Source organism: Brachyhypopomus gauderio, chromosome 17 (assembly GCF_052324685.1).
Source record: "Brachyhypopomus gauderio isolate BG-103 chromosome 17, BGAUD_0.2, whole genome shotgun sequence".
In the NCBI taxonomy this organism is placed as follows: domain Eukaryota; kingdom Metazoa; phylum Chordata; class Actinopteri; order Gymnotiformes; family Hypopomidae; genus Brachyhypopomus; species Brachyhypopomus gauderio.
In genome coordinates, this window is record NC_135227.1 from 7,756,905 (window position 1) to 7,770,584 (window position 13,680).

The window sequence follows — 13,680 nt, forward strand, 5'->3', positions numbered from 1 at the left end:
AAACCAAGCAACATCTCCTTTATTTTATACACTTGTATGTTTCTCTTGTATTTTCTTTAAACAAAACACATAAAATAAGACATATTTTAAATGCTATATTGCCATTGCATGACAATATGTAACATTACAGTAAATTCAGAAACACCACAGATAAGTAGTACGATAAGAACAATGGTACACATCTCCATAATTCTGTCAGTAAAATAGATGGAAGTGCGAATAGAGAAAAATGTACTACATGGGAATGTAGTTAAAAGCTTGTTATAGTTGTGTACACGTGTTTAAAAATGAGGACTCAAGCAAAGCAGATTTCACCACTTCAATCCATTTGACCTTAGAGTAAATGCTTAATGTGCTTCACAGAGAATTAAAGAATGGGCTGGATGTGAAGATTGAAAAAAATACAATAAAAGCAGAAAATTAAGAATTCCTAAGACATTTTACTTGAACTCCTAAAAGGTCAAGAACTGTCATTGGTTACTCAAATAACCCAACCTTCTGCAGAGAATTTAAGAAATCTCAGCAATACACAAAAACACCATGTATATGGGACCATACACTTGGTGAAGTACATGGCGCTTTCCAGAGAGCTTCACAAAAGTACAGGAAATGCACCAGTAATCCAGAGAGGGTGCTCTGCAGCTAAAACACTGCCACCTCCAGGATGACTTGCAAAAGAACAGAAATGATGTAGAAGACCATGCAGAAAGCCTTCTCCAGAATGTTCTCCTGGTTTATGTTTTTACCTACTGCATAGAGATGGAACACAAGTCCTGGTACAAGGACAGTTTAGAAGTCGTAAGGCCAAGAATATCTGAAAAAAACAACAACAAAAAAATGTATTAACTATTGCTGGAAGACTGCACTGTAACATATTTGTAAATGTAAACACAGTTAAAGTAAGAAAGTTTATTTCTCACTCTCATCATTGCCTGAAAACATTAAAAACATTTGAACTGTACCTGTGGTGTTATTGGTCGAAACTGGTTGTAAAAGAATAGGTTAGGTCAGGATCACAGCTGAAGTGGAGAGCCTCATTGCCATAAACTGCAAATCCCAGAACACCTAGGAAAAACATATGCACTGAGCCAAAAAACAGTGTGGAACTGCCCGATGACAGTCGGCGACCGAAGCTAACACAAACATAAACACAGTTTGACTGTTCTGAATGTTCTGACGCAAAAGATTTTCTTTTTTTTTCATTTGTAGATCAACACAGACACACTGCTTTATCTTTATGTAGTTTACTGACATAATTTTGAGAGCTCCACAAGATCATCGGCCCTGTTGTGCTTGGACCTCATCGCCAAATGATGGATTCTTGTAGGGGTCCAGCTTACTCTTGCTCTTAATGACCTTTGCAGTAGAGAAAAGCCCCATCATATGCATGTTTGCCATTCATCTGGAGTACCTGGATCGTTTTAGTCATGAGGAACAAAAAGGCATAAACAAAAGATCATAAATGTATAAATAAGACTTGGACATGTGATTTGGACATAATCCCCATACAACTTGGTCAGCAAAAACCTGTCATGTAGGGCTACGCCCCCCTCTCTTAGCTGTCACTCTGGTGTCCCTGTTCCTCGTGTCTGTGTTGTTCCTTGCCCGTTGGTCCCGCCCTGCTTGTCTGTTGCCCTGGTTTCCGTCTGTCTGCCACGCCCATGTTCAGTGTGATCAGCTGTGTCTTGTTAGTTCCATGTTCTTATAATCCCTGTGTTTCCATAGCTTGTGGTCGGTGATTGTAGTTTGGTGTTCTCTTCGGTTTGTTCGGCTTTGGTATTGTTTATGTTATCACTGTTCTCGTGTTTCCCATCTCCGTTGTTTTCCCTCAGTTCTTCTTTTCCAGCCTTGTTCGTTTTACTTCTTGTCATGCCCTTGTACCTGTCTTATGTGGATGGCTCTCCCGTTTTGACCCCTGCCTGTGACTTCGGCAATGATTAAGGAATGCCCTGTAATAAATCTCGCTCTTCTCAGCGTTTGTGTCCGCCTCCATGCTCCGCAGTGCGTGCTGCGTTACAAAACCAAACAATTTGCACACTACCACAAATAACAAGGAAAAAAGACTTTTAAAAATCTAATACTATTAGTTTTAGGAAAACTAATAGCTTCAACCATCTAATGACTGAAGTATCGAGTTGTGCATTTGATCTTTCCAAAACAGTAATGCGAAAGTTAAAATAAGCCCCATTAACCCTCGATGATGACATAATAACAAATTAATTATTCAGAAAATTGCTAATGGCTAACACTGATTTTCAGATTCAGCATACGAGCCTGCTGAGACCATCCTAAGAATCACTGGTCACCCCATTGAGCCATAGATCGGCAAACATTTGTGTACAAGTGTGTGTGTGTGTGTGTGTGTTAATTTTCCCATGCTTTGACATCACTCAGTACAAGCTCAGACTTCTCTCTGAGTTGTTGGCATGGTCAAGCATAAGCTGACACTGAAATTCAGAGTCAACAGGCACAAATGTGAGTAGAGGTCTATTGTGTAAACACATCACCATTTGAGACACAGGCATTTAACACTTACAGGCTAATCCTGTTCCAGTGAAAATGTAAGCACAAAAATAGCTGAAAAAATGGTTGTAGATATAGAACACTATAAATTCATCTTATACTGAATTGTTAACAAGAATATTTAAAGTATAGTCACGTCCAGGGCCGGAGTGGGACACTTTTTCAGCCCGGGAGTTTCATGCCCAAATCCGGCCCAAAATTATTTTCCCCTCCCAATCGGCCCAAACTAGAGATTGACATGAGCCGGCCCATCGGGAATCCTCCCGAATCTCCCGATTAGCCACTCCGGCTCTGGTCACGTCTGAAGGTATATAATTATTATATAATTATTATACAATGGTGTTTGAAGAAAAAAATCTTGTGTGAACAAACCAAGAAGGTTTTTGGGTCATTTTAAGGACACATGGGCAACTGGATTTTTTTTATATTGAAGTAAAACAGGCACCCAGAGCAAAACTAAGAGATAATGCAAACAAAGACCTCAAGGTGCATAGACAGTCAATCTGAAAAGCCAGTCAGAATGCAAATAGCAGTCCGCCCTCCTTTACATTGTTGTTTCACAGCTAAGTAAATGTAACTGATAAGAATCATCTATTTGACCTATTAAGGTAAATTGTATTGTCCTATTAAAGTAAGGCGTATACCCTCACTGTACTAATTACTAATACTGTACTAATAAATAAGTAGTAATACTAATAATTAATAATAATTAATAATGACTAAATATGGTATTTTTATATGAAGAAATAGTGCATAGAATTCATTGCATTTGCAGGGAAGAAGAATGTTAGTTGTCCAAGCACTCTCACTCATGTGTTGTGTGGTGGCCGGATTATTTTGAGGTCTGCCCATCACAGCTGCTGTCTGGGCAGGAGCTGCGTTACACAGAGCCCCTCTCCACTCCTCTTCTGTCTCCTTCACTACTACTGTCTGTAAGTACTGGCTGCTTTTCTTTTTGGCCTTATGAATTTAAATAATATGGTATCCTACATGGGTTTTCCAAATGAGCGTTACTATTTCTGATTCTTCTGGATGTTTGTTGTTAGGTTGTGCATTATGAATGTCCACAGGACAAACATGTATATTCTGAATAGCATGTCTGCATGTAGTGCATTCCATGCTTGTCCTCAAATTGCTTTCAGAATAGATTACAATGAGATAAGGCTCATGCATGAATCCAAAAATATCATTCTTTAAAAATGGATAATCACATGTTTGTAGGTACGTTTAAAGCCACTGACAGTCAAACCAACAATACAAAAGCTAACAGATCTAGGCATTAAAGGATAATTAAAGTAGCAAGACAAGATACAAATTCAACCCAAGTTGTGCTAAAACACATCAAAAACGCAATTATTAATATTAACAGAAACATGCATGAGATTATTAAACAAGTTGACCATATTTAGAAGCTCCTAAAATAGACCACAGGCCTACAACAGGTGTTATGTGCCAGGCTTGTGAAGGCAGGGGGAGTGATCAGCTCAGAGAGAGGCTAAATATAACCACATTAAAATAACCAGTGTAGTTCCAAGGGTAAACACACTCAAAGTGTAGACCTGTGACACAAATATTGTTAAAACTAAAAACCCCAGTATGGAATCACAGCTGTTTGAAAGCCATTTTCAATGCAATTTCAACAAATATTTATTTCTAACACTCTCTGAAAAACAAGTTATACACACCTTTAACTTTCAAGACCTTATGCTAGTGCACTCAGAGCTAGTCAGGTGGCAAGAACATGTCTGGGGCTTTTAACATAATAAGTTCTGACCCTAACTGGCATTTGGAAGGAGAATGCAGAGCACGTACTGTGGGGTGGGGGGTGGGGGGTTGACCTGCGGACGGGTCCCAGGAGGCAATCGTAATTGAAATAAATAAAATAAAAAATAAAAAAGGCCTTTACCTTTGTGGTAGGGCCCCAGAATTTTGTGCTAGGTCACAGCTGACAGCAGTTCCAACACATCGATAAAGAAACTCTCTTATTACTAACATGAAAGATCATTGAAATAATCAATCAGCACTCATACAAAGAAAATATCATACAAATATTTATAACACAATATAAGCAATTTAACAATATACTGCAATTAATGTCTAAATGCTACTAACAACATGAAAAAATGTTGCTAAATATTACAAGTTGAAGTGTCTTTATTCAACATGAGAATATTTTTCTTGTCATTTCAGTGGTATTGCACAGGAATGGAGTCTGGTAGCCAGCCTGCAGAGGAACAGGCCCCTAACAGTGTCCCCATAGCGGATGTCAACCCAGACCTCACTGAGGACCTCAGTAAGCAATTAGAAGACATTATCAGCTCCTACCAGGAGGCCGAGATGGCAGCTGAATCTGAGGAGCTGGAGGAAGAGGCAGTCTCAGACATAAAGGAACCTGGCAAGGCCAAGGACCAGAAGCTGGAAAAAAAAATGCTTAAAGGCCTTGGTGAGGCATATTTCTTTGCTGAGCTGCAAAATAAGGAGGATTTTAGAAAGTACAGTAGTGCGATACAGCAATGCTGCTGGAAGTGCATGATCAACACATACTGTATGTATGCCACTGCAGGGAAGGAGGCCATGCTCCTTATGCAAAGTTTGAACAAGCTTGGTACCCCAGAGCAGAAACTGGAAGCCCTCATCAAGAGGCATGCTGAGCTGGTCAGTATAGGTACCTGCTAACCACAACATAGCTGCTATGTGTTTGAGAACTTCTTTCGCTAGAATGTTTTAATCTCCAAAGGAGGTCAGTGTGTTTTTGTGCACGTGATGTGTGTAGCTGGAGGAGCATCGCTCTGAGCAGAAGCAGCTGAAGATGCTCCAGAAGAAAGTCCTGCAGGTTCTGAAGGAGAAGGACCAGCTGCAGAGTGAGCACAGTCGGGCAGTACTGGCTCGCAGCAAACTGGAGGGGCTGTGCAGAGAGCTGCAGAGACACAACAAGACCCTCAAGGTAGGTCTTGCTCCTTTGATTTGAGTACATACATTTTTACATTTTGTCAGAGTTAAATTAACATTCTTGGAGTTCATGAGTTCAACTGGAGTTCAAGCTTTTGAACTGAACACTGCCAATATCTTTTCACACTGGCAAAGTCACTGGGGATGATTACAAACATTGAGAACTGATAGAGGAAATTGACTGTGTTGTTCCTGATATTTAGGCTATGTTTGTGTCTGTGGTGTTGGACTGAGAAGATGAAAGTACTGAACCTATATACTGTGGAACATCTCATTCAGGAGGAGACCCTGCAGCGATGCCGTGAGGATGACCTTAAGAGGAAGGAGATCACCACTCACTTCCAGAACACGCTTACAGACATCCAAGCCCAGATCGAAGAGCACAGCAGCCGCAACACCAGATTGTGCCAGGAGAACAGTGACCTTGCGGAGAAGCTGAAGGGCCTCATTGCTAAATATGACCAGCGAGAGGCGGTATGGGACCATTAGAGCATGGTCACAGCTGACCTGTACTCACCAGTGTTCATTCCACTGACCCCAAAGCTATCTACATTCAACTTGCATGTTATTTGGCATGGCGTTGATAAATACACATAAATACACACATGGGTTTGTTACACTGGTTAAAATGTAGGGACCCAACCAAGGGCAAAGGCACCCCAATGAACCAGTTTCATTACAAAATGTTGCAGAATCTGGAGAAAGTGTTCAAGCACAGAGATTTACAGCACAAGTTGATGGAGACAAAACTTGCTCAGGCAAATGCAATGCTAAAAGAAGCTGAAGATAAGCATAAGCTTGAAAAAGCACATGTGAGTTTCATTGTTTCAAATACCTTAGATGTACATGCAAATTCACTTTATCATGTAACTGTTCTATTAATCTAACACAGACATTTTCTTCTGTTTGTTCATGTGTAGTTATTGAAGCAAGCAGCTGAGGCTAAACTGCAGGTCACTCTACTTAAAGAGCAAGAGAATGACATGAAGACTCAGGTAAAATAGAAATATTATGTTTTTCCAGCTGCGTTTTTGCATTGACGTTTTGAGGTTAACACAATATAACTTTGTTTACAGCTTACTCTGTATTCTGAGAAGTTTGATGAATTCCAAGGAGCTGTGTCCAAGAGCAATGGAGTTTATGCCACCTTCAGACAAGACATAGAAAAAGTGGGTGGCTATTAATAATTCTGGTCAGTTTACAGAAACTTGGCCCACCTTTTCCCATGTAACCTATCACCTCACTTGTTGCTTTAAAACTGTTTAGAGCAACGATTGAGATAACGATTTTAAAAAGCTTTATTGACAATAAGTGGTAGTGCGATTAGTGCTAGCATGGACAAAGAACATATAACGTACACAGTGAACTCTGACAAAGATGAGCGACAAGCCAAACATCGACACACATTAAATACCTTAACATAAACAAGGCACACGTGCAACACATGACAATAATGAGACAAGTAACAGGTGTGACGAATGAAAACACACGCAGAACCACACCCAAATGAAATACATATATGGACATAAACGGACAAAGGCCACACATACAAGGGTGGGATCCGGGGCTGTACCATGACAATGTGTTTTTATCTGTAGATGACGAAGAAAATGAAAAAGCTAGAGAAGGAAGCCAACACCTGGAAATCACACTTTGAAGGCTGCAATAAAGCTCTGGTGGAAATGGTTGCAGAAGTAAGCAGCATATTTGATACTTGATGCCTATTATAATATACTATACTACTCTGTAGAATTATTCAGCATGATTGAAATGAAATGATCAGAAATTCATTGAATGTGCAATTCTTTATCAGATTTACTTTAGTCATATTTACTTTTCATTAAAGAGATAAAGATATTTAGAGAATTTCACAATGTTCCACAATAACCAATCATGCTGGAAGAAAGTAGTTTCAGGCTTGTTGGATTGTATTCACCTTCTGCACTACTTCTTGTTTTTCAGAAAACCCTGAAGGAGAAAGAGATTGAGCTCTTTACTCTGAAGAACCAGAAACTTGAGAAGCTCTGCAGGGCACTACAAGATGAGAGGAAGGACTTCTACCAGAAGCTTCAGGAGACCCAGCTGACTGGAGTAGCAGAGAACACAGTGACCAAAGAGAAGGTAGCAGAAGAAACCAAAGCAATCTATCAGGAGATCCCTGCAGGAGTAGGGAGCGAACCCACTGCTACGGTGCATCTTACTAAAGATCTTGCTAACCTGAAGGCAGAAAAGGCAGTGCTTCAAGAATTAGCAGCATCTTATCCAATCTCCAGTGTTCCTGAGCAGCCTGTTTCCTGTGTGGAGGGTAGTGGGGTTTCAGAACACTCTGATAGCACAGACTCTGCACTGGAGCACCGAGTACCTGCTGATCAGCACCACAATGAAGATATCAGCCCCTCTAAAGAAACATTGTCTGATGAAAATCAAGCAATTAGAGACAAAGAAATGGAGACAGTTGACTAAACATGTTGTATGTCAGTGAGATTTGTTATACTGTTGACCATGGGTTCAAATGTTTTACAAATGTTAAATAAGCTGTCCTCACCTTAACCAATAAACACATTGCCCAAGTTGGTATGGCTACAAAAATAAAGTGATTGGTATGATTTTATTTTCTTAAAGGTTTATGTCCGTAGTTTCACCTCACATGCAGCTAACAATCTCTGAACTTTCACAGCAGCATCGTCATAAACAAAGTCTGCCAGTGTTAATAGTCTGTCCAACATGTCTAGCTTTAGATTAGGTAAAAGCCAAGAATTCACTGTCACAAGATGCTAAAAAGCTTTAAGACTCAGACAATTACATCTTAAGAGGACTAATGAGAAAAAAGGCTGTTTTTGGATAAAAGTTTGCATATGGTGTGGTCTTACACATTGCGTTTTTGCAAATTAAAGTATCTAGACATACTTGGGATGCTTACCTGAGGTACACCAAGCTGTATATGAAAACTTTGAGAAATTAAGTAATGAATGAATCACACTTTTCTGTTCTGAGGTTCCTATTTTTTTTTAAAGGCACCAAATTCTGTTTGGCACTTTCCACTTTTAGTTCGTCACGAATAGTCCTGCCCCCACCTGTCAGTCTTGTTGTCGTCTTCTGTTTAGCCCCTCCTCTTTCTATCTGTCATCTCCTCTTGGTTTCCCATGTGTTTTCCTGCCACACCCTTTCAAATTTTAACCACACCTCTTGTAATCATTGTCACTTGTTTCTAGTTTAGTCCCCTTGTTAGTCTTGTATTTGAACCCTGTGTTTGGTCTTTTGTTTATTGATAATTTTTCATAAGTCATTGTGTAAAACTTCTAGTGGTTATTCTTAGATGTAAAAGCTGTTTAGATTTTATGTCTTTGTTAATTCATGTGTCAGGGTTTTCTGTTAGATGTTCTTTCCAAACTTTCCATATGGTTTAGTTTGTATATGTTGGATGTTTATGTGCTTGTATTGTTGGTGTTTGCCCTCTCATTAAACATCTTATAGATTTGCGCTTGCGTCCCACCTTCCCATCGTTAGTTTAAAATTATCATAGTGCAGTAAATGTCTTTGTAGAATGATCTTCATACATTTGCTATTTTTTTAGTTATGTTTTACTTTTTTTGGATTACAATATACAATGCAAGTGAACATTCTAATATAGAGGTTAAATGAAATATGTAAAATACAGAATATGTTAGTCCACTGTTATGAGCTTTTGATTAAATACTTCAAATGTACAACTATACTATAATTGTCTAGTAGTAGCTAAGTCTTGATTAATATTTTGGCACAGTTTATATAATTGCATTGCTGTCACATATGGCCTCGCCCCCTCCCTTAGCTGTCACTCCGGGTTCCCTCGTGTCTGTGTTCCTTGCCTGTTTATCCCGCCCTGCTCGTTTATCTCCGTGATTCCTCGTTTATTACCACGCCCCTGTGTCATTGTTATCACCTGTTCCTTGTTTCAGTCCTGTGTATATTAGCCCCTGAGTCTCCCTTGTCCTTCGTTGGTTGTTTTGGATGTTTGGTTGTTTCGTTCTCTCGTACTTTGTGAATCGTGTGCCCTGTTCCTGGTGTTTATAATCTCGATTAGTTTATTCTCTGTTCAGTGTTATTCTGCCTGGTTTTGTTTCGTGTCTGTCTTTATCATGCCCCTGTACTTGTCTCAGTTGGATGGCTCTCTGGTTATGACCCCTGCCTGTGACTTCGACAACGATTATGGAATGCCCTGTAATAAATCTCGCTCTTCTCAGCGTTTGTGTCCGTCCCCTCGCTCCACAGCGCGAGCTGCGCTACAATTGCATCTGTTGTATTTTCCATTTCCTGGACTTCCCATAAACCAGAGACAGAACCTTTAATTAGGTTCTTGATTTAGACAACCTAAAATAGAGTGAGTATCATTGTTTGTAAGGTATTATTCTTTTAGGCCGAGATTTACATTACTTAATCAGAAAGCACACTACAATAAACTATAAAATAACATTGGTCTGGCTTATCTAATTCTGAAGACTTTCAAATATGAAACATTAAATCTGTAGCACACCAATAACTATGTCTTCTATGAAGGCCCAACCAATTATTACTTATGTCTCTGTAGATACCTTTCATATATTTTACCTGACCTTAAGAGCTATCCACCAGCATTATTTTCTCCATTTGATTTCCAAGATATATTAAGTATTTTTGTTGACTTTCCCAAAGCAACAACTCTCCTTACTGTGAACATCTATACTATGAAACATGCTTAGAAAACACGTTATTTGCTTCTGTGATGTTGCTGAAGCAGCAGGAGGCGCAACAGGCATTGTCATGTCTTTAATGTCCATTGCAATCGCACACGGACAGAACGCCTTACAAAAACTCAAGGGTGACTCAGTCTGCACTTGACAACAGGTTCTCACTGGTCATACTCGAGGAATATGCAACACTGGACGACGGGACCTGTAGGAATTTATAGGGGTGTTTGGAATTAGTGACAGTAAAATGATTGCAACAATGGGCATTATGACTAATAAATACTACTACACCCCCAAGCAACCTCAGATTTCAAATTAAAGAAAACACACATTTTTTCATAGCCAGGTGTCTTCGTCATGAAGGTATGGATATTTTTTTGCCATTCCAAAATCTGATTAGCAGTGCAGCCAAAACTAAAAGATACACTGAAAATAAAAGAATGCATGGTCATCAGAGGGGGAGCTAGACCTCACTTGCATGTCTGTCTACCTGAGAAGGGTGACTCATGAGTTTACAAGGCATTCCACAGGACTTTTTAAGAGATACTGGACCTATGACACTTTACACAAGCCTAATTCTGAATGTCTTCTCCCATTTAACGTAAAGGTGTACTTCACTGTTCCATATGACCTCGTAAAAATATATAGGCCCTTAAAGTCACCTTAAAAATCAGCCATGCTGTCATGATACAGGGCCAGCCGGCTCCCTACACAGCAGCAGTAATTGATGTTGTCCTGTTGTTGCGTTGTGTTCGTTCCTCAGGTGGGCGTGGCCTATTAGGATTCCGACACCCGAGGGTCGTTTGTTTGTCTATATATGTCTTGACTTTGTACCAGCTGACTGCTGGTTATTGTGTCCTTCATTTGGATTTTGTCAGGGATTTTCAGTTGGTGCCCATTACCCATTAAACAACCTTTTCCCCTGAGACAGATGTGATCACTTTCTTTTTATTTTGCACTTCTCACCTGTCACACGTGCTGGCCACAACTTGTCCATTATCAAAAGGTTAACCAATAACCATATTTTAAAACCCAACAAATACTATGTAAATGCTCTGCTATAGCCATGTCCTCAAAACCCCTATAAAAATCCCAATGTAAATGCTTTCCTATAGTCAACTTCTCAAAAGCACACAAATCACCCTACATGACAGAGGAACATTGTATCACTAATTCTGCAATTGGCAGTGTTATATGCCATTGCTCTCTTTGCATTTTCTTCTCTCTCTTTAGCAAATTGTTGACTTGCCCCTGATTATGGGACATAATGGAGGCCTTGAACTTTAAGTTCTCTGTCTTGTGTGGTATTGTTTTTGGTGATACATTTTTGATGGCCTCATAATACTTTTTTGTTTGTTTGTTTTAGGGCGTACTCACACTAGGCACGGTTTGCTGGTTCCGTGCTGGGGCCCGGTTATCCCCTCTCCCCACTCCCCCTCTGGCCTGCACTCACACTGCCTTCATCAAGCCGGCCCGAGCACGCTTACGTCATCACAACGTGACTTTATTTGGAAAAAAAGCGCGCTCGCACAACACTATGGAGTTCACGATTCTCTTTTTATTGTATTTTTGGAGTCGTTTTGGGAGTGCAGAAACACAGTGCAAGCACAGATTTATCGATAATTTAACACAACGATTGTCTACTAATCGCTTTGCCGCTATGACTGTTTAACGTGAGCGTCACATCACTGACGTCATATTTGAGTTCCAGCGAAATGAACCAATCACGAGGCACCAAGGCACCAAGCACCAAGGCACCAAGCGGGTCCACATGAATCGTGCCCTGGCCCACCTCTTCAAGCGGGCCCAGGCATGGTTAACTGATCCGGGCCCGGGCACGTTTGGAGCGATCACACTAGCCAAACGAACCATGCTTCGGTAGGGAACCGTGCCCGGGCCCGGATCACAGAGCCTAGTGTGAGTACGCCCTTAATCTGTTTTGTAGTTTCATTGGATAGGTAGGAGGGCCCTGGATCATCCCTACTTAATGAGCTCATGGTTTGCTGTCTGCTCCACCTGAAGTCTAAATATTATTTTTAATAAATTATTTTCTATTTTGGGAAAACTCTTTTGGATCACTCTTAAATCAGTTGTTTCCTTTCATTATGACACTTTGTGCACTAAGTGCACAGAAACTACTTCTCAATTTAAGCTGAAACATGAACATCTCACCAATAAATTGCGCACATTTTCATTATGGGTATACTTCTGCTTGAATGGTGTGCATTCAGATTAGCATGAGGTTTTGGTCTGTCTCCTCTCATGCTCTGTAAGACTGCATGCCCAGTAAGCCTTACTGCTTTTCTCTATGGTCTAGCACTATTTATTTTCAGATATTAGATAATGTATGAAATGATAATGATTATAATGTATGTATGTTCATCTCTCCTCTTAGACCAAAGGTAATGCTAAATGTCTATTTTGCTGCTGCAGTCACATATTCATTTCACTGTGTATCTTGTATCGCCACAACTTACACATGTGACAAATAAAGAATCTTAATCTTAATGAAATAGTTCTATATGATGTCTATCATATGATGCCACAGAGGTTATAAAGAGTATATTGCAAGGTGCAAAGCGCAAAAGCAAGGTAGCAATCATTGAGCAGCCAGAGTGAGGCTTAGATGATTGTTTTATATTGTAACGCAGCACGCGCTGCTGAGCGAGGAGGACACAAACACTGAGAAGAGCGAGATTTATTATAGGGAATTCCATAGTCGAAGTCATACACACAGGCAGGGGTCTTAACGGGTGAGCCATCCAAGTGAGACAAGTACACGGGCATGACAAAACACTGACAGACACGAACGAGGCAGGGAAACACGGAGCACAATGACTTACAATAGAGCAACGAACCACTAGAAACCAGGGCAACAGACAAGCAGGGCGGGATTACTGGGCAAGGAACAACACAGACACGAGGAACCAGGAACCAGAGTGACAGCTACGAGAGGGGGGCGTAGCCGGCGCCAGAACATATACAGTGGGGGGGGGTCGTCAGAAAATTTCTGGGTGGCGAACGTAAGTTGTTGAGTGGGGGGTGGCGTGTAACGATTGTTGAGCGGGCGAGGGGGCGCAATGTAGCGATTGTTGTAAAATAAATGGGTCTTATTATTTACACTGAGGGGGCAGGACACCTCGCCTGAGGGAGGGGGCGACGCCCCCTTTCGCCTCCCAGTGGCGCTGGCCCTGCCTACGTGATATATTTAAATGACTTGCACCCTGTCAAAACATCTTCAGTATACTTAAGTTTACAGTATACTTATGGTATGCTGAAGCATCTCAGCTATTTTATAGTCTACTGCATCTCATCTCCTACATGGCGTGCTCTTTTGTCAAATACCAATAGTTGTGTCTATAAAAATGGGCCCACTTATATTTTGCATTTGGCAGATGGTGATGATACCTTGAATTAATATGCTCCTGCCTGTGGCTAAGTCATACGCCCCTGACATGTCAAACACAGTGCTGAACTTTCTCTAAATGCATAGAAATGGGAG

General features: G+C 40.5%; 2 protein-coding genes across 2 annotated transcripts; one reads left to right on the forward strand and one right to left on the reverse strand.

Moving 5' to 3' along the window:
* Positions 1-11: 11 nt before the first annotated feature.
* On the reverse strand, positions 12-1,304 carry LOC143481157 (gap junction epsilon-1 protein). Its single transcript, XM_076979093.1, is given in 6 exon segments — positions 12-541; positions 544-594; positions 597-814; positions 958-1,006; positions 1,009-1,065; positions 1,253-1,304. Coding segments are annotated over 6 exon segments (498 nt in total). The 3' UTR covers positions 12-470.
* A 2,018-nt stretch (positions 1,305-3,322) lies between these two features.
* On the forward strand, positions 3,323-8,951 carry txlnbb (taxilin beta b). Its single transcript, XM_076977759.1, has 10 exons — positions 3,323-3,455; positions 4,714-4,966; positions 5,087-5,178; positions 5,297-5,467; positions 5,752-5,946; positions 6,165-6,284; positions 6,393-6,467; positions 6,549-6,641; positions 7,071-7,166; positions 7,435-8,951. Exons 2-10 carry the CDS (start codon positions 4,729-4,731, stop codon positions 7,933-7,935), a joined length of 1,581 nt encoding a protein of 526 aa, XP_076833874.1. The 5' UTR covers positions 3,323-3,455; positions 4,714-4,728; the 3' UTR covers positions 7,936-8,951.
* Positions 8,952-13,680: the final 4,729 nt, after the last annotated feature.